A 25,856-nucleotide genomic window follows, 5' to 3' on the forward strand; every position below is an offset into this window, starting at 1 on the left:
ACAACTTTAAAGCAACAAAATAGATGTGTGTCCATGTTAATGTTTTAACGTTTAATAATGTAACTGTTTTTGTTGTGTACCCATAACATTTGTAATAGCTTTCGATGTTAAGTATATTTAGTACAGCTATTACATTTATATACAGGAGGCTAAGTAAATACAGGCTACATGCTGAAACAACTTTTATGAGAACTTGAATATCCGTTTCGTCTGAAAACATTAAAAAAAAGAAACAAACGTTTCCCAAGGCACCGTCATACACGTTAAGATAACTTTTAATTTACTTGTTTTAAAAATCAAACTTATTTTATTACATGTTTCCTAAATGGGGGGAAAACGCGTTTGTGCATAACACTTGTCTCATGAACGTCTCCGTAGTACGTTCTTTGGTCAATGGACCAATCATAGCGCACCGTAAGACACTGGGGCCACGCTTTAGCCAATCACGTGAGGTTTTACTACCGCATGCGCTTGTCTGGACGCATGATCCTCCTCCACACCGAATGAAAGGCACAGCTCAGAAATGCTTTCAGCTTCACAAGTTTTCTATTATTTTATTTATTTAGTCATTTAGGTTTATGTTAACAGCTCGGAGTAGCTCTTTATTTGTGTTTTGTCCAGCATGGTGTGTGTTTGGCGAGTCGTAGCAGGTTAATGCAGGAGTCTGAGAGGGACACAGAAGCAGGTAACTGATAAACCTGAGCACTTTACCACAGTTTTACCATAATAAACCCAGTATGTGACTCTACAAGACTATTGTATGTAGGTTAGGTATTATTTTCCGCCTTTGGATGGAAAATAACTGGATTATTTACTCTGAACATCTAGTATTTATGATTATAAATTACATTCAACTGTTTTTTTTTTTTTTAGTTTGCACCACTGACATTAATAACATTTTACAACGTGCATAAACTGTTATATCGGAAAAGGCTACTTTGCCGCCCAAATTGAATAGTGTGTGTATTATATATATATATAATATATTTACTATACATACACAGTCCTGTCAAAAGTTTAGACGCCTACTGATTTTTATTTTTATTTTTTACTATTTTCTTCATTGAGCATCAATGAATATGAATTATTATTTGATTTTCCAAAAGCACCTCATTGTCATGGACTTCCCACCAAGCAAGAGACTGAAAGGTCATCAGGTGTCAGAAGGACCCGACCCGTTTGATGATGACATCGATTTCACCCAGGATGACCTGGACCAGATTGACATCATCGCGTCCCAGGCCGTCACAGGAGACGTCCAGAACAGTGGGTCAAAGAGAACGTTTGGTTCTGTGTTCGCTTGCGCTGATGAGCAAAGCAAAGCATCTGTGCGATCATCAGGCCGAAAAACATTTGCCATCGGAGACGGCTGCAGCAGTAGCTCTTATAACAATAAAGAGCCTCCAGGGAAAGATGTGTGTGGTTAGTATAAGACGTTTTGGACACACATTCCACAAGTCTTTTGTTTCCCAAACACTCCCTCTGTCTGCTTTTGGACTGAGAACTTTTCCCCACAGTCCTTTGCATAGCTCATTTTTGCATTATATTATGGACTCTAGATATGTTATTTTGTGTTTCACAGAGCAGATTTATACTAATAACAGCAAATTATAATTTATTATTATAATTATGATTTAATTTCATACAACAATCTAATACTATAATATATAATGATATTTAGAGTTTTTATGATTTAAAATGGTTTTTAAATGGTTTGAAATCAGATTTATTAAGTAATATTATTATTATTGAATATTTGAAATGATTATTTAAAAAATAAATGTTTTGCATTGTATAAAATTGCAATATAACACTTATTATTATTGATGTATTTTAAGTCTAAATAATAAAGAGTCTAAATATTATATTAATATATAATTGGATTTTTACATAATGCAAAAATGAACTAGGCAAAATACTGTGAGACATAAAATATTTCAAAAATAATAATACATAAGATTAAAATAATAATACTTATTTAATTTAATAACCAAACATCTAATTATTATGTTATATTGGATTTTTATACAATGCAAACATTAACTAAGCAAAAGACTGTGGGTATTAGACTTTTAAGAATATTTCAATAATAACGTTACTAATACTCAATAAATTTAATAACAAAAAAACATATTATGTTACATGTATGCAAAAATGTATTAAATTAAACAAGTATTATTAAATCTTATTATCATTAATGATAATAATAATAATTATTACTGAATATTTATTTACAAATATAACATAAAAAGATTTTAAAATTAAATTTAATAAATATTATTATGTTAATTATTATAAAATTAAATGTATTTTTATTATATTATTTTATTTTGAAATATTTTATAACTCTTATTCCCACAGTTCTTTGCACGGCTTTTTATAATAAATATATAATTAAATGTTTCATGTAATTTTTGCATCATATGAACTTTGGATGGGATGATCTAGAAATGTAACCAGTTTGTGTCTCACACAGCAGATGGTCATTCCAGTAAAGATGGAGAAGATCTGTACTACAAGCAATTAGAGGAACAGCAAGCAGACCTGAAGAAAAAGGTGTGTTCTTCATTTGGTCGGTTTGTTGTGGTTAATAGAAAATCACTTTTTACTTTTTAGACAAGGCTTCTTACACCAAAAGTTCTCATGTGTCTGCATTTCTGTTCACACTCAGCTGAAGGAGGTAGAGGAGGAGATCCTGATGAAGAACGGAGAGATCCGAGTCTTGCGGGACTCCCTGAAACTGGCCAATCATGAGAAGGAACAGCAGCGGCAGACCCAACTCGCCCTGGAGAAAGAGAAAGCTCAGGCTCAGAGCGAACGGGAGAAGGAGCTGTCCAGGAAGGTACGGCACACAAGCTTGACTGACGTCCGATGAAACGTTTCGTGTGAACTCAAGGAAATGCTGGATTTACCGCAGGTGCAGTCGCTGCAGTCGGAGTTGCACTTTAAAGAAGCCGAGATGAATGAAATGAGAGGGAAACTTCGGAGCGTGGAGCGTGGAGGAAAGCAGCCCGGCACACCTGCGCGAAACATGTAAATACAACTTTGATTTTTGTGTGTCTTCCAGAGGAATTGGTAATGAGAAACTATTGTTCTGTTGTCTGCACTGTTACAGCTTTTGGTCAGCATTTCTTTCTTTTTTCCTTTTCTTTGTTCACATAAGCATGTCTCTTTGCATGCACTCCACTCCAGTGTATCATATGCTATACTGGATTTTTTGTTATTAAATTAAATTGGTTACACTTTATAATAATGTCCCATTTGTTAAAGGTATACTACACCGATTAGCATTAAGCTTTGTATCAGTGGAAACCCGGTAGTATTTTAGAATGACCGTGCTTCCCTCCCTCATGTCCCCCTGAGACGAGAGACTTGTGTATTGTGTGTCTGGAAAAAAACTCAGATGAGGCAAAAATTGTCATTTTGCATCATCGGAAGCTTTTTTTGTCCAGAGGCGAGAGACTACAGCCAATAGTAGGAGCTCGTTCCGCATGTCTTCAACCCGCCCATAGGGGGATCTCATGATAAAACGGCGTCTTTTCAGTTTCGAGTCGACTAGTAGCCTTGCTGTATCATTTCTTCGATACTGCCCTCTGTTACCGGTAGGCGTGGTTTGGGAGTGGCCTCATAGGGCAGCGAAGCAAGTGCATTCTGGGAGTTGTTGTCTTTAATCCACATGAGCCAAAAATACATTTTCTGGCTTTTCTCAGTCTAGAAGGGTCCAACTTCTAAAATAATTTCACATTTCTACTACATAAATGACCCAATTTAAATACACATTCATCTTTCCAGCAGTGAAATATCCCTTTAACATTAGTTAATGCGTCACTGAACATAAACTACTACCAATGAACAATATATTTTTACAGCATCTGTCAACCTTTGTCAGGGTGTATTCACACCTTTCTTGTTTGGTTCGATTGAATCGAACTCAAGTTCGTTTCCCCCTTTGATGCGGATCTTTTGGGCAGGTGTAAATACAGCAATCGCACTCTGGTGTGGACCAAACAACCGTACCAAGACCCGGCTGAAGAGGTGCTCTCGGTCCGGTTCCAAACAAACTCTGGTACGGTTCGTTTAAGGTGTGAACATGACCCGACCCAATTGCAAAATGAACTGCGCCTTTTTTGACAGGGTCAGATTTTTACTATGTAATTTGGGGTGATGAAATGCCTATACATTAGGGGCTCAACGGATCGCAGTTTATCGGTTCAGCACGCATGCGATTCGCGGATTAACTACTAAATTTAACCATCATAGAGTGAAAGTTTATAATTTGGACGTGTTGTGCCAATTTACACATTCAAACAATTTTAAACGCAGAAGAAGAGATGTGAAATCGGGACTTGCACGTTATCCGTGACCACAGCCACACTCACGCAGAGAGAGAAAGAGAGAGAGAAGCGTTTCAGATAGTGCTCGAACACCGAGTTGATTCCTCTTTTGCGTTTCCTTGCCCTTGAACGGACACATGCACACAAAATTATGTCAAAAAAACTTGTCTAAATACTCGTCTCGGCAAGTATTCTCTCGGTTATGTCATGGTTGAGAAAGAAACCAGATGTTTTATCTTTTTTCATTTTTTTTTTTTTTTTCATGCATTTGGTCTTAAAGTGACAGCAGACACCTAATATTTCTACTGTTGTCTGTGTCATTAATGTTAATAAAACAAAAAAATACAGCTTTAACAAAGATGAACCTATATTTAATTTCTATAGTGAACATATAGTGTTATTTTACATTTAGGCCTAATTATTCATTTCTGAAAAAAAGTGTATTTGTTCTTATTTTATTACTGACTGTTCACTGTTCACTTGTCTTTAATGATGTTTGATCAGTTAAGAGCATGTTCTCTCCGCCGCAACCAGTCTTGCAGCACATCTTCGTCTTTGCAAAATCCTAATTACAACATCGTATAGATGACATCATATGATGCTCATAAGTTTCTTCATATTGCGTTAGTAGCTGATGACACCAAATCAGTAAAAGAATAAAAATTGCACTATAAAGATCTCCATAAATGCCTGTTTTTGTACTTCTTGCTTTTCCCTGCTTGAGAATTTCTGTCCAATGAATGGATGACCTCAGCACACGTGTGGTTTGGTTTACAAATTTTGGTTCACTTGCAAAAAGGGCAGTGTGAAAGCGAACCACACCAAACAAAACAAAAATCAACATTGTATTTGGTCCGGACCAAAGCAAGTGAACTAGCGGACTTTCCTGGTGTGAAGACACCCTAAGTAAATGTTTAGATTACCATTAACAAAGATTAATAAATGTTGTTGAAGTATTGATCATTGTTAGTTCATGTTAACTAATGTAGTTAACTAATGAAACCTTATTTTTAAAGTGTTAACATTAAATCTTACTAAACATTTCAATAATAATAATAATAATTGTATTTATTATTATCATTAAAATAAGTTATTGTAATAATGTGTTGTTGTTTTTAAATAATTATATTTATTATTCTTGTTGATGTTTTTAATAATAATATGAATTAGTGGTAGTATTATTAAATAATAATAATAATAATTATTATTATTATTATTAAAAAGTAATTGTAGTAATTTATTGTTGTTTTTCTTTATTAATATAATAATAATTATTATTATTATTGTATTTAATATTGTTATATTTATCATTATTTCAAATAAATAATTGTAATAATTTATTGTTGTTTTTAATATTAATGATGATGATAATTGTTTTTTAACAATTATTTCCAAATAATTATCAAAATATGTAATAATAATACTTTTACTATTGTGTTGTTTATTTATACAAATTTTAGTTATTTTTAATATGTATTATTAGTTGTAGTATTAAAGAATACAATGACATAATATAATAAAATATCACTATTACTTTTTTATAATAATAATTGTTAATAGTATTATTGTTACAAGTATTGCTGTTTAATAATATATTTATTTAATATATATATATTAGTGATCATTGTTATTATTATAATTCATATAAATTATAAATAATAACATTTGTTTTGTATTAAAAGGTTAGAATGTAACCTGAATATAGTTGATTTGTGTTTTGTGATGTTAACACAGTATTCCCTCTCCTGCGAGTCGAGCGTTCATGACTAAGGAAAACTTTGCGGCCGAGCTCTCCAAGAGAACGTCTCCTATCAAAAAAGACCATCTATTAGAGGGTATATGGATTATTTCACATTTTATGCACATTTCCTTTCCTGAGGTCTTTCCATTGTCGTTCAATCCTCAACATCACATTTTCAAACTCTTATCAGATGGGAAACCAGCGCAGCCCAAACGTTTCCTCACAGAGGAGCCGCAGTCGGACCAAACCCTCAGATCTGACCATCAACAGGAAGGTAACGGCTGATCAAATCTCTAGCGTTTATCTTCAGTCTGTTCTCTCGGTGAGTTTGTGTTTGTGATACTGTAGGCTGTGTGTTGTTGAACCTACTGCTGCAACAACCGTTGGATCCGAGCACTTTGGGTCTGTGTCACCTGCTGTCCATCAGTCCTGGCGCTCTACCGAACGTCCTGTCACAGAACGGCTACGTCAGCTCGTGAGTATCAACAAGACATCCCATACAACACACTTAACACTGTCTCCATGTGTTTGTGTGTCTGAAATGTCCTGAAACCTGAGAAATATACTGTAAACATTGGCTTTTACTACATACAACTGTTTGTTTTGGGAAATCATTGGCCCACTTTCACAGCATTAATCATAAAGAATGGAAATTTCCATTGCAGCATTTGTAGATGCTGGTATATTCCATTGGAACATTTGAACAATGTCAACATTGGAAACATTGATCTCATATATATTTTTAAGTCGCATGATCAGACATATTTTCGGTTCATAAAGCACAGTATACAGAACACGTCACTTCACGTTCATTCCAGAGGAATAAAAATGTACATCATGACTTTTGCTGGTTTGGCTGGATTTTATTTATTTATTTATTTATTTATTGCATTTTTAAAACAGTACTTATAAAATATTATTGGTTGTATTTTTATTATTTATTAAACAAAATATAAGACAATGTTGCATTTATAAAAAAATATATATATATTCGTTTTTACATCTTGACATGCTTTTTTTATCCTGAAACATTATTAAAACAGTATTATTTTTTGTATATTATTATTGATCATTAAATTATTATAGATTAATGTATTCATAATAATATATAGAATAAAGAATATTGTGTAATGTATCTTATTAATCATAATAATATTTTTTACATCATGACATTTTTTTATTAATTATTTATTATTAAATAAAATAAAGTATAATGCATTTAAAAAAAACATTATAATAATGTTGTATTGTATTGTTCATTAGTAAATTAAACATTATAGAATATTGTATTTATTACAACAATAACAATTATGTTGTATTAATTAATAATAATAATAATTATTGTTATTCATATTTACACCATGACATTTGCTTTTTTATTTTAAAACATAATTGTTAAAATATTGTATTTTAGTATTTATTATGAAATAAAATATTATAGAATAATGTATTCATAATAATAATAGTGGGGGAAATTATGAAAAAAAATAAAAAAAATTATGGGGAAAACCTTTTTTTTTTTTTTTTGGCCTGAAACTTGTGGAAATTTGATAGTTATTTGTGGAAATAGCATGCATGTATGATAAAATAACTATTAGCAATATGTCTTTTAATTATTAGTAACTGTTTGTTAAATGTTTACTATTGCATCTTTAATTATCCGTGTAAAAAGTTTGGACTGTTGTGAATTGTTTTCCCTCTTTACTTCAGGGGATCATTGACGACTTCCAGCTCGTCCTCCACAGAATTCCGATCGATTCATCGTCCTCAAACTCGATTCCACCAGCTGCAGAGTCTCGCTATGTCCGCTCTCACCGCATTAACTCTCCAGCCCTCCACGAGTGTCCCACGTAACCCAGATGCTGCTCTCCAAACCTGCCCGGCCGTGGTGCACTTCCTCCCCCTGCTCACCTTCCACATCAGCACGTACTGTCAATCGCTGGAGTCCGTCGAGAGCTCTGCGAAAGCCTCGCTCCATGGCAGCTCCCTGTCGGGATCTTCCGACTCCAGCCTGGCCTCGAGTCTGGAGGAATCTCTCGGCGGTCAGGAGGAGTTCGCCCTGGCAGCCATGCAAGCTCTCTATCACATAGTGTGCTACAGCTGTGAGGCTTTGGAGATGGTTCTGTGCCATCAGGACGGAGAGATTTGCCTTAACCGGCCGCAGTGTTCGAAGAATCCTCTCAGCGCCTCTGAGCATCTCACCGAGGAGGTGCAAACCCAACTGCCTCTTCTCAGAAGACTCCTACAGTTGGCCGATCCAGCGTTCATTACCGCCGCTGGCCAGAGGGAGGCGCTAGTGAACACTAGTTTGAAGACTCTTAGCATGCTAGCCGAGCGAGCGCAGGAACACCAGCTCTTGAGGTATAGTACATGTGTCTACATGAGTGTCATGTTCTTTTCCCATTTCATAGTCTGATTATGCCAGTTACTTTACATTTAGATGACTGAAAGTGGAAAGAAATACTGTGGCAACATCTTAACCCTTTAAAGCCTGACATATGAAATCACGGTCACACTTTAGAGAATTGGACACTTTAGTCCAATTCTCACTATTAACTAACTACTAACTATGACTTTTGCCTCCAAAAAACTCCTAATTACTGTTTATTAATAGTTAGGTAGTTAAGTTTAGGTATTGTGTAGGATTAAGGGATGTAGAATATGCTCACACATTTTTGCTGTTAGGCTGTGTTTCCACTGAACGTTTTTTCCCCAGGGCTAGCATATTTTTCCAATTGTTTTAAATGGGAACGCCTCGTTTTTAAAAGCGGTAGCAGTGTTACTAGGAGCTTAGCGTCTATTTCACACAGAGTGCTAAGCGGTGGACTAGTATTTCATTTAACAGATCTGTTTTCTGTATTGTTTCTAAAAATTACCATTGTAAAAGCAGGATGTGGCGGTTGGTCGGTGTGGTATTTGTCCCACCCCTCCTCTACTGTGATTGGACAGCTGGGTAAAAAGTGACAGTGACCACACTATACAGAACACTTCATATACATTCCAGGACTTTTTTTTTTTTAAAGACGTCGTTTTTTTAAACTATGAGCACTAAAGTTGAACATTCTTCAACTCTCGGCAACCGGTAAAAAAATGCTTCGCGCTCAGCGTTTATAATGCTGTGTCATGGTGCGTTCACACGGGGCAGCAGCCTTGACGCTTTTGATTTACTTTGATTAGGTGACGTCATGCATTGGCGAACTGAATTGTGGGTTCCCTTGCGTCACTGGTGTTGCTCGCGGCAGAAGTTTTCAACTTTTAAAGCGCAAATGCAGGCATCAGCCAATCAGATCGCCTATGCAAATACCCTAGCACAGACGCTAGCAGTTCATGCGACACTGGAAAATGAATGTGATTGGCTGTTGTCACTGTGATGGTCGCATCAGCAGACTCAGCACCAAGCTTCAGACGCCCCGATGAATGGAGGGTCACACGCGAGACGCTGCAAAAGACGCAAGACGAGAGCACAACGGTTTAAGACGTCCGTCAAGCACGTGTTTGCGATGCACATTCTGTGTGAATGCACTAAGGCATTAATATGTGCTTCATAAGTACTAATAAACAGTCAATATCCTACTACTAAAGTGTTACTGGAATCATAGAACAATCTGCTTTTAAAAAAACGTTTTATCAAAACTTTAGACAGACTAAACAAAAGTTTGCATGCAGAGTTTTTTTGTTGTTTGTTTTTTGAGAAAGAAAATCACCTCAACTTTATCCAGACAGAGCAAAAATATGCAGTTTGGTGAAGTTTCTGATATTTATATGACCAGAGAGTAAAATGACATAGCTTGTAGTGTAAATAAGCATATTATTATAATCATCCTCATTTACTTTTATTTACCAATTAAACTGTTATCTGATTTCTCAATTGTAGACTCCAGGTTGTCATGTCGAGTCAAGTGTTGTCCAAATGCATGACTCTGGAGACGTCCTACAGAATAGTCCTTCTGTCTGTGAGATTTCTGTCGTTTATCATCTATAATGAAGAGATGGCCAGAAAAATCTGCTCACATGAATGTAAGTGTGTCTTTCAGCATTTCATAAAGTGTCTTTTTGTTGGCTTGAGTTAACACAAACCCTCTGTCTTCCCTCAGATCCATGTCCTTTTCTCAAAATATTCCAGTACGTCACCTCTAGACCGCAGAAATCCGCCTCAGAAGATATGTGGAGTCGTTTTGAACTTGAGGTGAGTTATCTTGCAGTACTTTGTTTTGAAATGCATTGTATTAAACTGTAATTTTAAAAATCCGAGTCCTCTGTCAACAGGTCATCCGGTTTTTAACCAAACTGTTCACTCAGAAGGCAGAAACATGGACAGCTTTTTGTGAATCATCGTGCCAGTGTATTAATGAGGTTTGATTCAGACAAACACTAAAACTTTTCACCCTCCATATCTGTCAGTTTTGAAGCAAAACCAACAAAGAATATAATTGACAAAATTGGACAAAATGACTACAGAAGCACAATGGAAATGATCATTGTTCTTGAGTCTTTCATAACTGTAGAGTAAAATGCAACAAAATGGTCTGGTACTGACCATACTGTATTTTATTCATCTTCAGGTGGTGCGGACGATCGTTGTGCTTTTACACAGGCAGTGGCTGAAAACAAAAGGCAGAGGAAGTCACACGCTGAGGAATCGGACCTGGACGAGTCCTGGATTACAGGTACTGCGAGAAGCTCTGATGTTACTGCACTGGCTGCTGTTGAAGGACTCATCCTTTTCCGAACACTGTCTGGACGTCCTGCACATGTACGATCAGGTCATTCCCGCCATCAGAGACACGTTCCGTTTGGTCCCAGATCTGTCCGAGAGCGAAGGTGGGTTCACCTACAGTTAATAGTAATTAATGCCAACATCATTTTGATTGGCTAACTGACTTCTGAGTAGCATTTACTGTCCTTAAAGATATTTGTTTTAAAATTAGTCCACTGTGATGCGTTAAATGGTTTTATATTGTTGTTTCACTCCAGAACTGGCTCTGGAGGAGATCTGCAGATCTGAAACGGAGTACGTTGAAGACATGGATATGGAGACGGGGTCATAATGATCTAATATAAAGTCAAGTTTTGTAATGAAAAATGTTCAGTGTGTCCCCTCAGAAACATTCTGTTTGTCTCTTGTCCTCAGATTTTGTCATTCTTTTTAAGACTGAGCACTAATGACCTGAATTAAAGAATTAATTCTATGTCACTGAGGTATTTTTAATTCTTTATGAATTACAGTTTTTATAAACCGAAGGACGAGTCAAAATAATTTTTTGTGATAAATAACAAGTGATAATTGCTATAAATAGAGTAATATTTATTGGGGTTCAGCTTTAAGGCAAGGAATAGGCTTTATGTCGAATGTCACATGAACAAACAGGAAAACAGATCTCATCACATCCACTTGTCGGAGAAAGTGTTAACAGCATGAACTATATATGGATTTTGGTGGCTTTTTTCATTTTTTTCATTGCCAGCTCTATATTTAACAAAGTACATACAAAAGACCAGAACCATAAGCGATGCAACCTGTTTTACAGAATACCTCCCCCCCATGTACACGTCTATGATTATTTTGCTTTAATGACCAGCTTACATATCTTGCTTATTAAGCGGCTACTCACTCAAAAAAAATAAGTTAGGCTGATATGTAATTTTGATTTGAGTTAAAGGGATCGTTCTCCCAAATATTTTGTCATTACTTACTCACCCTCAAGTTGTTCAAGTTGATCTTCTGTTGAACACAAAGGAAGCGAAAGAAACCTAAAATTCTCGGGACAGCAGCATGTGTCAAAAATTTAATCTTAACCGTTCTATTTCATCAGAAACGATCTGTAAGCAGGGCTTTAAGTGTAAAATACCGAACTTGTCCTTTAAGTAATGACAATTTTGGGGAGAACTATCCCTTAAAATAATAATCTCGGTTGTATATAATCCCCAAATTTACGACAGGAAAAAAGTAGTACATAATAATGTACAAAACAATTGGGATAGCAACAAAACGAACACAACAATATTACAGTAAAGTCATTTGAGGTAAGTTACACTATCGACAAGTACTGCGCAAAATGGCGACAGTTTGTAAAGAGCGCGAGTTCGCGGAAAGTAGCGGTGGTTTTAGTTAACTCGGATGTGCGTTGTTATTGACGACGGCGAATATGTGGAAATATCTGACAGCTGGGGCTCGTTCTTCGTACGTTGCTTATTACATCCGAGATCAAATGACACATCCAAGATGATTTCATCGTGCTAATCATAATCCGGCTAATTGAGTTCTTCGAACACACTTGCCGGATAGGATTAGTATCGCTGGATTGAGTTATCTGAGATAACTGCGCGTTCACGCGCTGGTTTAAAAGGGGATATGTATCGATAGTGGAAACATTGATCAGCAACGCTGCCATTGGCTGCTCAGCGTGGCCAAAGAGCGCGCACAGTTTTTCTCATATTATATCTATGTTTTTTCTCCTCAGCAGAGCAAGAACTAATAGTCGAAGTTTATTCGGAATTTTAATGTTTTAATCAAAACGCCAGGGAACACCTCAAAGTCTGCAAAAGCCAGGAGAGAGGGCTGGCAAAAAGTAGCAGACAATTTAAATCCGTTAGAAGTGGCCATGTTAGATGTTTTTATCACTTATTAGCCTATATTTTTGTATTTTAATAATTGCATAATTACTTTGTTCATTGTAATGTCAGAGTCACCACACTAGAACATGGGAACAAATAAAAGTGAAGTACAAAAATATTCTAATGGTAATTTTTAGTTATATTATAGTCTCTTTTATGAAAGGCACTGTTAAATAAATGGTTGTCTGTTTATAAAAGCAATCAAGAAAAAGGCTGAGAAAAAAAAAGATCTTAGTAGTCTACACTGTATTTTTGCTGCATTAAATTAAGGCCGTATAGTCATTTCAGCTGTTAAATCTTGAGCAATGATGAATTGCTTTGACTTGTGGAAGTAAAAACTGATAAACTTATGTTAATGTAAAAATATGTATTGAAGAAGAGTTCAAAAAGAGTTATTGATCACATTTTTCCCAAGTGTAGTTCATTGTAATGACATTGTGTTTTCCTCTTTTGTGCACTTTTACATAATACACCAACACTTGTTAACTTAAGTGGACATTTTCTAACTTTCCAAAGGAAAGAAAGTATAAGACTTTGTAATGTCCATTTGTTTCCAATGCACTGGACAGTGAATAAACCCTCTCAGATAACTGTCATATGGAGGAACTAGCCTACCTGCAAGTGCATAAATAACTTTACTTAATTTATACTTGTATGCTTTATGGCTGCAATATAAGTTGCAGGATTCCACCACATCTACAGAAAGGCCTACAGAAGAGTCTGCACAGACAGAGGAGACATATGCCTACAGGTGGGCAGTGGATAGCCAACTTTTCCTTTTATTTGTTGCATGAGGCATGTGTCTAATATCTCTTGTTGCAGGCACTTGAACACTGGCTTTTCTTTACAAAGAACAATTGAAATAAAACTCAAGGAACTAAGCATATTTGTCTTTTATTAAACATTTAATGAAAAGTGTATTTTTTTTTTTTTGGCAGTGTTGTGTAATATGGCACATGCAAATGCAACAATGTCACAGGCCCTGTCAGGTGTGCAACCCTCAGACTTTTCAGACACTGAAATCTTCCCTTTAGTTAGCCAAAGTTCATTTCATTGTGTGCCCTTGTCCTGGAGCTGCATTGTAACTGGTTTGGGTCAGGGAATGGGGTCATAAAACACCTGTCTGCAGGCAGGAACATGTCATAATCACCTATGAAAAAATGCAGTTCTGTTAGGATCAGCATAAGTGTATGTAATACAGTGAGCTTGATATTTAATTGTGGAACTTTCCTTACCACTTTCAAATAATGTGCATAAATGTGAATCTCTGAAAATTCTTAAGTCATACACAGATCCTGACCATTTTGCTTTCACATTTGTGATATGGAAGATTTGTCAACTGCCTTTTTTTTATTTGATATAATATTATTAATCTGGAATATTAAGAATCACAATAGTAACTGGGCTGCACATTTACATTGTGAACCCCCTTTCTGTTCACATAATCCCCTTCATTGAGGCCTTGATGGCAGTCTAGCCTATAAGCCTGAGTGACATACTGTAATCAGCATGGTCATGATCGCATGATCTTCATAAAAAAATATTTAAATAGTCTAATAAATAGTAGGCTATAGTCTAATAATAAATAAAAAAAAATAAAAAGCTGCTTAAAAAAAACTGATTTACATTGGGTCTTCAGTGGCTTGGAAATGCCACAAAAAAACTAAAAAAACTAAAACTGTTTTTTAAACCTAAAAGCGCCAGGTAAACTCCGAATGACACGACAAACAGCACTTTCCATCAAGTTCTCCGCATCTCCAATAGTGTAAAGGAAAGAGCCACTCGCAATTAATCTTAGGGTACAGTTTGTGCTGTAGTAAAAGCCCGACTCCGACAAGTCGAAAATAAATGTGCGTTTCCAACAAATTAATAATGTAAACGACAATCTCATGAGTCACGAGGAAAAAAATATAAATATCAGAAAGTGCACTATCGCACTGCGCTGGACTTCCCGTATCATCTCCGTTTATGAGCCGCAGTCTAATCCTGTTTACATGAAATAAGCCTGCTCCCGAGCAGGTTTAAGATTGCGCACCTGTTGCTATGACAGCAAGTCCAGGATGAGCGTCGAAGAACCAAACAATCCAAGATCATGCCAAATCGTCAACAATCAAATCCAGCTAACTGAGTTAGCGACGTACGAAGAACGGGCCCCAGATTCAGAGACTTGCATGATAAATAAGACACAAATATACGTTAATAGTATGTGACAAAGTATTTCCAGATGTTATGTACGACATGGAATGATATGTAGGCTACTTCCCATCACGTATTTTTTGCGGGTCGCTTAAATTATTTTTTAACTGACATTAGTCAACACATGAGTGAGCTCACTTCCTGTACACCATTTAACTATGAGGAAATATCTCACAGCTGATTCAGAGACCTGCATAATAAAATAAGACAAATGTACTCTAACGGTATGTGACAAGTATTTCACATGTTGTAATGTACTTTCCCATCACGACCAGTGTGTATTTTTAGCATGTTGCTTAAATGTAAGTATTTTTAATTGGCATCAACACAGGAGTGAGCTCACTTCCTGTATACCATTTAACTTGCCCTGTGTAGGTTTTGAAAAATGGAAAATCTGACTAAAATGAGAGAAATAAAGTTTGTAGGCAGAGAATTTGACTTTAACAGTGATTCCAGATCAATTTATTTTTATTTGCAGTTGCAAACATGGAGATGCTTAAGTAAACATTTGAACATAAAACACTAATTATTTGAACATTAATAGTTAATAAACCATGAACAAACACCCCAAAAATATGACCCGACACACACCCAACAGGAATCAATGGAAGATTGTACAGAGAGGGATAATCAAATATGAGCTAACTTCATAACCCGGAAAAGCCTGTTGCAAGAATTTCCAGATAACTAGACACACCAGTCAAACAACATCTTAAATTTCACCCTCTTTCTGACCTTAAGTGACTTTTATTGTTTAAAAAATAATAATTTCACATTATTTATATTGATGGCAAAGTCATTTGGCTCAAGGAAAGAGGAAAGGGAAATTCATAAAATGTGTTGACGACTCATTCATGAATGCAGAATTTCAGCAACATACAGAACCCAAGTTCCATAAAATTCTTCAAACACACTGAGAATGTAATAGTTAAAGTGTCCATGTGTAATTTGCTGCATAAGCTGCATAAATAAGGCATTTTCTGGATCTCTGTGCATGAGAACACTGTTACAAACATTCACAGATGCTTAAACCTGAATGGTACAAAAATTGTGAAAGCATCTAAACAGCATGCTGCCGTGATTCCAATTCACCAACTGATAAAATGTCAGTATTTTGTGCAAATTCCCAGGATAAAATTAATCTTACGATCTTAAAGGCGTGTAACGGCATTTCAAGATCAAAAACAAAGATATTCCCTTTTGCACAAACAAACAAAGTGAAAAAGTAATATGGCTTGGAGTCACAGAAGATAAAATATATATTTATATAAAATGAAGTGTAAAAGGCGAGTGTAAGGAAAACAACGCTGGCACGCAAGAAGACCTTAAAGCAATCATGAAAAACACCGATTTTATTCCCGACCCGATTGGAATATGCTGTCCACAGTAGCTGTACAATGCACAATTGTAGGAGACCAGGTCATGGAACTGCATAAGCATCAACAATCCAGCTTGTGGTTTAGTAAGCGGTCTTTGGTGGCTCCACATAGGCGGGGTTGTAAGCTGGTTGAGTCGAGCTGTAGTTTGCCGGTGGAGGCGGTTGAGCGAAACCAGGCTGAGCTGGTGGTTGTATGGGGTACGCGGCCTGTCCACCGTCATACGCAGCCTGGCTGTAGGGAGCAGGATATCCTGGGCCTCCTGCAAACACAAACACAATTACAGTTCCTCTTATGCAAATAAAAAAACATTTTTTTTATGCAAATTAATTGCAAGCTATTTAACCCTAACTTGTTAGGGCTGAGTAAATACATACTGTTCAAAAGTTTGGAGTCTGTAAGATATAAATAATGATTACTTTTATTCAGCAAGGGTGTATTAAATTGATCAAAAGTGACAATTAAATACTGTCATTTTGAACTTTCTATTCATCTTAGAATAAAAAATATTAAAAATAATAAGCAGCATTTTCAACATTGATGATAATAAATGTTTCTTGATCATCAAATCAGCATGTTAGAATGATTTCTGAAGGATCATGTGACACTGAAGACTGGAGTAATGATGCTGAAAAACAGCTTTGCCATTGCAGGAATAAATAACATTTTAAAATATATTAAAATAGAAAATAGTTATTTTAAATTATCAAAATATTTCACAATATTATTGTTTTACTGTATTTTCTGATCAAATGAATGCAGCCTTGGTGAGCATAAGAGACTTCTTTCAAAATCATTTAAAAAAAAAAAAAACTTTTAAACAGCAGTATATCTAAAAACACTCTATATATATATCTATAATTTTTTATTTCCTTTGGCGATATGAGAAATCTTAAATATGTGCTCTGAAATAGTTTAAAAATACGTTTTCTTTAATTCAACCAGCTGTTGTAGTCAAATAGATAAAAAAAATCTTTAATGCAAGAACTAAAAGTAAACAGTTTATTAAACAAAGTTATAATCTAAAAGTAATCTGTTTTAACAGCAATAATTACCGACAATTTATTTTCCTTAAAACACCTTTTGAGTGAAAATGCAAACAAATAATTCTGAATCGATTCACTAAAACATTCTGAACTGATGCAAAGTAATAAATCATTTTTGCTACAGACGCTTTTAAACATCGGCCTTGCCTTTCACACTCATGACTCATACCAGTCATGAGACAATACAGGATTGCAAAAACTAAGCATGATGAAAAGCGTGGGCTGAAACTTCACCTGTGGTGAGAACATGAAACAACTTTTACTTCCTTTCTTAAAACAAATTTTGTGGTTGAGCAACTCATTGTGCTTTTTATATGTTCATTCATACTGTGTTGAATCTTTGTAAAACTACGTAATGACACATAAAAAAAAGCATAATCAAATTTCGACATTCACAACATTTACCAGCAAAATCATCATGAATATTCATACTAATCGCCCAGCCATACAACTTTTGCTGTTCAAGCTCATTATCTTACCAGCCTCCTGATATGGGGGAGGGGGTCCCGCTACGTATGGCGGTCCCTGATATGGTGCAGTGGGCATAGGCTGCCCTCCATATCCTGGTGCCCCGCTGTACCCAAACTGAGGTGGTTTTACGGGCTGGTACGGAGGGTACTGAGTTCCGTGGACAACAGGCTGCTGAGGGTATTGTGTGGATACCACTGTAGTTGTTGTTGTTGCTCCCATAACAGCTGTTGAACAAATCAAAGGAAAAACAACATGAATAATAGATAATAGTTGATATATATATATATATATATATATATATATATATATATATATATATATATATATATATATATATATTATATCCCACATTTATAGAGACAGAAAGGTTCCAGAGAAGTTGTGACAGACCTATATAATATATATAGGTCTGTCACAACTTCTCTGGAACCTTTCTGTCCTAATTATTATAAATGAGGGTCTCAAAGCCATGGACTCTTTCTCTTGAAACACTATTTTATTTTTAAACTAAATTAATAAGGACCTGATAACGTCTTCAACCGCAATCACAGCTGCAATTCATTTCTGGCGCGGTTAAATGGCTAAATTTAAGATGGACCGGATAGCAACTTCTTGTTGTGTTTTAACTAGTAGAAGGCCGTTTAAAACCTTTAAAAATCAGCAATATATATGTATATATTGACTAAGACGATTAATCAACCCAACATTTGTTTTAATTTTAAATATATATTGTGTAAATATTTTTTTCAGTTTCTACAGTTTGGCATGCAAATCATTTGACATCATTTAATTGCATTACCTAAATATCATAATTATGTGGGCAACCCTGCTCTACAGATATCACCATCGACCACATCAACTAAATGGTAAAAATGGTCAATTATATCTCAATTATGAACAAATAACTTTACAACAACCCTGAATAATATGCTGACAGAAAATAAAACCAATCCAACCTATGAAGAATAGGTACTCCCGACAACATACTTCAAGCCTGTTAACTAAAACCATAAAAGTTAAACATTAACTGAAATAAAATAACATTTATAACTTTTTTTCCAGCTAGTTGCCAAGGCAACATTTTCATTGTACTAAAATAACTAAAACTTAAATAAAAATAAACTATATAGACATATTTATAAAATAAACTAATAATAACAAAAACACAACAAAATTACTAAAACCTAAAAAAAAAAAATATAAAAATGAATTAAAATAAATCAAATAAAAATATCTGTTAAGGTCTAATTCTGTTTTGGTATCAGTTTCATTCATTGCATGTTCCAGTTTGTCCAAGTTTGTTTCCATAGTTACTCATGAGTTTCACACCTGTTCTTAGTTCCGTTGACTATTCTGTCTGTATATAAGCTCTAAACTTAAAGCCACGTTCAGACTGTCGGACCAAGCGTGCCGCGCGGACAAGCCCAGAAAAGTGAAGTCAAAGCGGTCCTAGTATAGGTCATAAACCCCGCCATCAGAAAGATGGTTTCTGTCATTTGCTGTAGTTTTTATCACGCTGATGTAAGTTCGTTCAAGTGTTTGTTTTTAAAATAAGTTCATTTTTAGTAGTTACTTGATGCTATAAAAAACGGTGGTGTGACGTCATGATTGACAGGTTCTCTGAGCGAAGAAGTCACTGAAGCACCAATAGACTTTTTTTCGGGATCTTCTGACCTTATTTTAACAAGCCTCTTGTCGTACTACAATCAGCAGACATCAAAATTACGCTACTGCGCAGACTCCGGTCCCGAGATCGCTACTGCGCAGACTCCGGTCCCGAGATCGCTACTGCGCAGACTCCGGTCCCGAGATCGCTACTGCGCAGACTCCGGTCCCGAGATCGCTACTGCGCAGACTCCGGTCCCGAGATCGCTACTGCGCAGACTCCGGTCCCGAGATCGCTACTGCGCAGACTCCGGTCCCGAGATCGCTACTGCGCAGACTCCGGTCCCGAGATCGCTACTGCGCAGACTCCGGTCCTAAGATGTCAGTGCCATATCGGGACACTGGCGGCTTCACTTCTCACCAATGGAAAAGAGCAAAGGGCCGTTGTCCATCTTTTTTTACAGTCTATGTGTCGGACTAAATCCAATTTTTGTGCATATCCGATTGAAATCCGATCAGATTGAGCAAGTATGAACGTCAAAAAAATCTAATGAAATGCGAAATTTACAAATCCGTTTCGAGCTACATATTAATGTGGTTTGAAATCCCATTCACATCGCATTTCTGGAAATCTGTTTCAGCCTCACCACTCTAATCAGATTTTGGGCTAGATTAGATCAGACTTCCTCACGCGACGTAAAACGTAAACGTCAGACGTTGTTATAGCAAACATTTTGCAGCAGAAACAAGGTTGTGTTGTTGCAAAGTGCCAGACGAGCAGAATATGAAAATATAACAGAGACATGTTTTGAGTCCAGCACAGACAGCAGCAGAGAATAAAGCCACACATATCAGCCTCCTGGTGCACAAACATTTGAATTCGGGAGAGCTATGGTTTTTAGGTGCACTGTCGCTTTAAGAAGGGTATTACATTCCCAGTTCCCAGATAGGGAAGCCAAATCTATACTTTTGAAACAAATGTTATGAAGATGACACTGCAGCTGTCTATGAGTGTCTTGTGACAATGGTTCATCTCTTTCTGTTACACATGGGCGCTCACTCTTCCTGTTTGTGGTTGCAGTGGACACAGTGAGTCAGACTGGGTGGGGAATCACAGAGTGTTCCAGTATTCAGATTTTCCACTCTCAAAAGTCACATTCCAGCATTTGTATCACAGGCTACAAGGTCAGAGAAAGTCTAAACTTGTGGGAAAAAGTTTTAAAACATTTCTGCCATTTTTACACACGGGTCAGCCTCACGAAAACACATCCAGGTCGTCCATATTTCGGCCCAAAATTAAATAAAAGACTGTTTTTTCTATATAATTATATTTATATATTATAACAGATTATTTAATAAAAACAATATTTTTTTATAACAGACTATATTATTATAGTATACTAGACTAACTAATATAATATAACAGACTATATTATAATTGTGATTTTTTTTTAACTGTATTTCAGTAAAAATCATACTGTAGTACATTCATTTAAATAAGCATAAAAAGGCAATTCAACAACAACTACCATGATCTATAAACTTTCATGGACATAATGTCACAATGAATATGTCAGTGATGAGTTTCATGAGTTTCAGTTTGAGAAACTGCCAAATTTATTTTTACTGGCTTCACATCTGAATGTGGAATATGATGCCCATCAAAATATTTGGCAAGAAAGACATATCTCAAATTGGAAACATGAACAAGAATGGATACAATTATTAAAAAATATGCAAGTGTAGACACTTACGTCTGGGTTTTCTGCACATTTTGTAGATGCAGCAGCAGGGACAGACGCAGCAGACGATGAACATAATGATGAGGATCACAAGCCCCGCTACTGTCACGCCGACAGCGACATAGGTACTATCGCTGCTATAGACATAGGAACTATTGTATAAAAAATTGTCACATATGAAACACACTTTATTGTTATAAATATGACTGGTTGCAGTTAGATTTCCCTGAAAAAATTTAAATACAACAAATATGTGGCATGACTATCTGTTTAAACAAAAACGGGGATTGTGTTTGAGAAGTAATTTTCAAAACCTTGTTAGGGGATGCTAATGGCACAGAAGAGTTGTAAATGTGAAACTGGTGTGCTGATATCAGGTTAAAACAATGAAAGCCATTATTTTTAATGAGACAAATAAGACTACTCACAAAATGCAGTCCTCTTGTTCATCCTCGGTTAACTTCATGCTTTGACTGGAGCAGCAGTATCTGTTATTACACGTCCCACAGCAGAATGTAAAAAACCTGCAATCAATGGACTCCTTCCACGCACCACTGCTGGTGATGTAGCCCATGCAGTTATCATCAGCTAGACAAAGCAAAAAAGATGAGAAAAAATAAGACATATTGGCTAAAAGTATCTTAAGGAATAGTTGAAAACCTCACACAAAAGAAAACCTTGCTATCTTTTACTCAACCTCAGGTCGCCCAAAACCAAGTAGTTCTGCGCGGATTTGAGCGTTACGGCAAAAGCAACTGAAGCTACCGAATGCCTTCAGAAGACTTAGAATATAAGGTCTATTTTATGTTTTTTTTAGAGTTTGAATAATAGGGATGTTTTGACCCAATCTCAAAAATCGGTATGGGGGCCGATTAAGCTGCTTCTTTTTTTTTTTTTACTGATCAATATCGGCTATCCTAACCCCCATCCAGGTATCGTGCAGTAGGTGGCGGTATGTACCTTCAAGCGGGTTTGCCAACCACCATCAAAAGGAAAAGAAGCTCAAATATGCACTTGAGGACCAATAGCACCTCACACACACAATGCGCATATTTGATGCGAACTTTTGTAACGAATCATTCTAAAGTTATTTATTTACTGTTTAGTTTTATCTGCCGTCATACTGTCTGAGACGTTATTGCCATAACGCGTTGCCATGAGTTTCATCTTGCTTCGCACTTGACTGGCAGATTCTGACACTGCAAGCTTCATGCTTTCTAACCTTTACACCACTTTTTTTTGTTGCAATTATTATGCTTATTGTATAGATAAAATATAACTATATATCAGTAGTCCCATATTCATACGTGTGACAACTATCATTGTAACAGATGTTTACATCTACCACTGTCTTTATATAGTGTGTGTGTGTGTGTGTGTAAATATATATATATGTATATAAATAAAATCAATATACACACACAGACACACACACACACATTTGAGCCCCTGACAAACTCTCTGTCCACATTGGATTTATTTCAATAACTTTAATGTACTTGAGTGTGCACCAAGCACTGGGAAAATAAGTATCGGATCGGGACTCAGTATCGGCAGATAATCAATATTCAATGACTATGGGGTGCAAAAACTTGATCAGGACATCCCTAATAACCATCCATTTTTCTTGTATGTAAAAGGGCAACACAGACTTTCTGCCTAATGTCTCCTCAAGTGTTTCTTGGAAGAAAAGAATATTCATTGGAGCAACATGAGAGGCAGTAAATTAATACACTACCTGTAAGCCATGTTGCATGACTTGTTGTGAGCAGATTTTAGACCCTAAGTATGGGGAAATAGGCTAAATCACTGTTTAGATGTTTTCAAATCTCTGGAAACATGTTGATCAAACATTCAACACACAAAATAGTACCAAAATATTAGATAATTAGGCTAGGTTAAAAAATAACATCTTTATTTACTATAGATTTGCGGAGACAAAAAAGGAAAACAACAACCACAAGTAGCCAACACTTGAAACCATTAAAAAACATGACGGGAAAAATCACACGTGACGTGACACATCAAAATACATGATTCAGTTTCCAGATACATCGCGATAAATCATAGAATTAAAGTTTTGACATATCATGTCGTTTGTTTGTCTGTCAGGGTTGAGCCAGCCAGCTGTAGTCTTGACTTGACAGACATCGGTTTACCCGGACAAACCGTCGACAAGAACAAAGATTAAAGGTTAAGAAGCCTTTTCGTTAGGTATTTTATACACTCACCGACTGTCGCCGAGAATATTCCCGCAAACAGGAGCAGAAGAACCGACACGGTGGACGCCATTCTCCTTCAATAGCGTGTTTAGTGCGGATGTTGTAATTTGAGAAGACGCCTACAGTCCTCGATCCTGCCTTGTGGAAAGGAAGGGAAAAAGCCTAGTCCAGCCAAACTTTCAGGTTTAACTCTAAACCAGGAGACTGCTGACGTCTAGATTATTAACACATGGTAAAAGATTAACGTTTTCCTGAAAACCATAGCCTACACAACACAACAGAAAACACATAGACGATGTTGGACCTACAACAATGGGAATCAATGGCCGAATAACGGACCGGATTTGTGTCACAACGTGGGTCTCATAATCCATAAAATGCCCCTCCCTCCCAAACGGGATCCTTTTGGTATAAAACGAAAACGAAACGAAGTTTAGATCTGGTGATATGCTGGTTTTGGGGAACATGGATGATAAGTTATACCTTTTTTTTTCTTTTTCAAAACAGCTAGTTGGGGCCTAAATCTCTTATGTTTATATTTTACCCCACTATTTATTTTCTTTATTGGATATTTCAGGACTATTTCAAAGCTACAGTGATAAATAAATGATGCGTTTCGGCTGTTGTTCAGCTGAAGTCTGTTCAGTGTTGATTCAGATCCGCAGTAAAGATCATCAATTATTAAATTAGTTCATTTAATCTGTAAAGAAGTTCTGCAAAAAATGATGTCATCGTCCAGCTCAGTTCAGTTCTCATACAGCAGCGTCAGTATTCAGATTAATATTATTGTTGAATATTAAGTGTATGCTGACCCTCCTTCCAAACAGTGCGATTGCTTACAAATTGTAGTCCAGTACAGATTCCAAATTACATGACAAAAAAATGTAGTTAGTAAGGTAATCCATTGCATTACACATTTTAGGTGATATAATTAGATACATTTTTGCCTCATTTATCACATTAAATTGAATAGGATAATATTGTACCATACTGATATATTGATATTTATAACGCAATATAATCTAATTAAAAGTACTCATTTTTTTGGAATCTGATTACGTAATCAGTTACTATCCAGCACTGATGCCAAACTTTAAAACTCAAGTTACAGAAGAAAAGATGTCACTACTTCTTTTACATCAAAGCTTTAATTCTTTGCCTTAATTCTTAAAGTACTCCAGTTAATATGCATATTTTCTTCTCAAGCCTGCTGAATCTGCTCAGTGAACCAGTGAGAATTTCACAGTCGGATGATCATGCCTTCATTGCGAAATTTCCATAGCGATGCATCCTTATGGGCATTTCATAATTTTGGACTTTTCAGGGTGTTAAATCTCTTTTTTGGTCCTGCATTTTACATGTAGAATAAACTTCCTAATAATCTGAATATAAGGCATTTTTCACTGTAAGCCACACATCCCTCATCAGGCCTGTGATCGGAATATAAACTATCCTAACAATTGTGCAAGCACTGTACAGAATAGGCTACATTTTAATAGTTAGATAAAAGTCTAGGCCTATACACTTAACACACTTTTTGTGTTAATCGCAGTTCATGAAGGTGTGCACAGGGACAGGTTCATGAATGAATCATTTTTTCCCTCTAATTAATTTTTTCAGTGAACCTGTTCACAAATAGCAATGATCAGGCTTGTTTGAAATGCCAAACGCCTCGCAGTGAAAGCAGACAAGAGTAGGCGACTGCAGTCAGTGGAGGAGTGAAAGTGCAGTCAAGATGGACATTCTCACTTCTTGTAGTGAATCAGCCACCTACGACACCAAAGGCGGCTATTGCACCAATCACACTTGCTAATACATTTAAATTCTGGGTTTTTAAAAAAAATAAAAGTAAATATGAACAAGACCCCCCTTTTATTTCCCCCACTGATGATTGAAGAAATATGTCACTAGATAGATTGACATTTTGAGTGAACATTATGAGGTAAATTTTTGAAGAAATATGTCACTAGAGAGATTGACATTTTGAGTGAACATTATGAGGTAAAAAAAAAAAGTGAAACACTAAAAAAAGTTTTCACTCAACTTAACTTTTTGAGTTAGGTTTTTGCTCTGATTTAAGTTGTATGTACTTAGAAATTAAGGATTTCAACTTTAAAATTTTTGTTGCCATAATTAAACAATTGACCCAACTACTTATTTCAAGTTTTTCAAAATTGTGTTGAAATATTATAAAACATAATTTTTCAAGTTGTCTGTACTAAACACATATAAACGACTTTGTCAACTGTTTCTCTTACGGATTAACAAATGTAAAGGTCAAAACAGTCAAATAAATAGAAGTTTCAATAGCCAGAGTTTCTTTGTAAAAAATAAAAGCTATTTTTTGTCTAATAAAATGACTTTTCAATTGCTCAGTGTTTAAAGGTGACAATGTACTTAAAGGGTAACTAAACCCTAAACCAACTTTTTTTAGTTAATGATCTGTAAGAATGGGGCTTTATTAGTGCTGTTCATTGATTCAAGTAGTTTTTTTGACATTTGTGTTTA

General features: G+C 35.8%; 2 protein-coding genes across 4 annotated transcripts; one reads left to right on the forward strand and one right to left on the reverse strand.

Moving 5' to 3' along the window:
- The first annotated feature begins 451 nt into the window (after positions 1–451).
- atrip (ATR interacting protein) lies at positions 452–15,638 on the forward strand. Of its 2 annotated transcripts, none has more exons than XM_082137673.1 (15): positions 452–685; positions 1,107–1,422; positions 2,480–2,556; positions 2,672–2,842; positions 2,918–3,033; positions 6,069–6,169; positions 6,266–6,349; positions 6,424–6,550; positions 7,786–8,436; positions 9,950–10,092; positions 10,170–10,261; positions 10,342–10,428; positions 10,638–10,896; positions 11,050–12,249; positions 14,854–15,638. In XM_082137673.1, exons 2-14 carry the CDS (start codon positions 1,119–1,121, stop codon positions 11,121–11,123), a joined length of 2,286 nt encoding a protein of 761 aa, XP_081993799.1. In that variant the 5' UTR covers positions 452–685; positions 1,107–1,118; the 3' UTR covers positions 11,124–12,249; positions 14,854–15,638. The 2 variants fall into 2 exon arrangements, with proteins under 2 accessions (XP_081993799.1, XP_081993798.1); XM_082137672.1 differs by having other exon boundaries at positions 453–685; positions 2,477–2,556.
- On the reverse strand, positions 15,320–23,680 carry shisa10.1 (shisa family member 10, tandem duplicate 1). Of its 2 annotated transcripts, none has more exons than XM_082137680.1 (5): positions 23,358–23,680; positions 21,555–21,714; positions 21,139–21,263; positions 17,788–18,003; positions 15,320–16,524 (listed from the first exon to the last, which is right to left on the reverse strand). In XM_082137680.1, the coding sequence occupies exons 1-5, from the start codon at positions 23,416–23,418 to the stop codon at positions 16,346–16,348; spliced, it is 741 nt and encodes a 246-aa protein (XP_081993806.1). In that variant the 5' UTR covers positions 23,419–23,680; the 3' UTR covers positions 15,320–16,345. The 2 variants fall into 2 exon arrangements, with proteins under 2 accessions (XP_081993806.1, XP_081993805.1); XM_082137679.1 differs by having other exon boundaries at positions 21,139–21,278.
- Positions 23,681–25,856: the final 2,176 nt, after the last annotated feature.

The sequence above is a fragment of the Leuciscus leuciscus genome (genome assembly GCF_965113295.1).
Source record: "Leuciscus leuciscus genome assembly, chromosome: 15".
NCBI classification, from domain to species: domain Eukaryota; kingdom Metazoa; phylum Chordata; class Actinopteri; order Cypriniformes; family Leuciscidae; genus Leuciscus; species Leuciscus leuciscus.

Excerpts from the sequence above, each read along its gene's own strand:
- shisa10.1 (XM_082137679.1), bottom strand. The coding sequence starts at position 23,418 with ATGGCGTCCACCGTGTCGGTTCTTCTGCTCCTGTTTGCGGGAATATTC. Across the intron at positions 21,279-21,554 it reads GAACAAGAGGACTGCATTTT|TTCCTATGTCTATAGCAGCG; the intron begins GTGAGTAGTCTT and ends TTTATACAATAG. Across the intron at positions 18,004-21,138 it reads AATGTGCAGAAAACCCAGAC|CTGTTATGGGAGCAACAACA; the intron begins GTAAGTGTCTAC and ends TTTGTTCAACAG.
- atrip (XM_082137672.1), top strand. The coding sequence starts at position 1,119 with ATGGACTTCCCACCAAGCAAGAGACTGAAAGGTCATCAGGTGTCAGAA. Across the intron at positions 2,843-2,917 it reads AGAAGGAGCTGTCCAGGAAG|GTGCAGTCGCTGCAGTCGGA; the intron begins GTACGGCACACA and ends GATTTACCGCAG. Across the intron at positions 3,034-6,068 it reads GGCACACCTGCGCGAAACAT|TATTCCCTCTCCTGCGAGTC; the intron begins GTAAATACAACT and ends ATGTTAACACAG.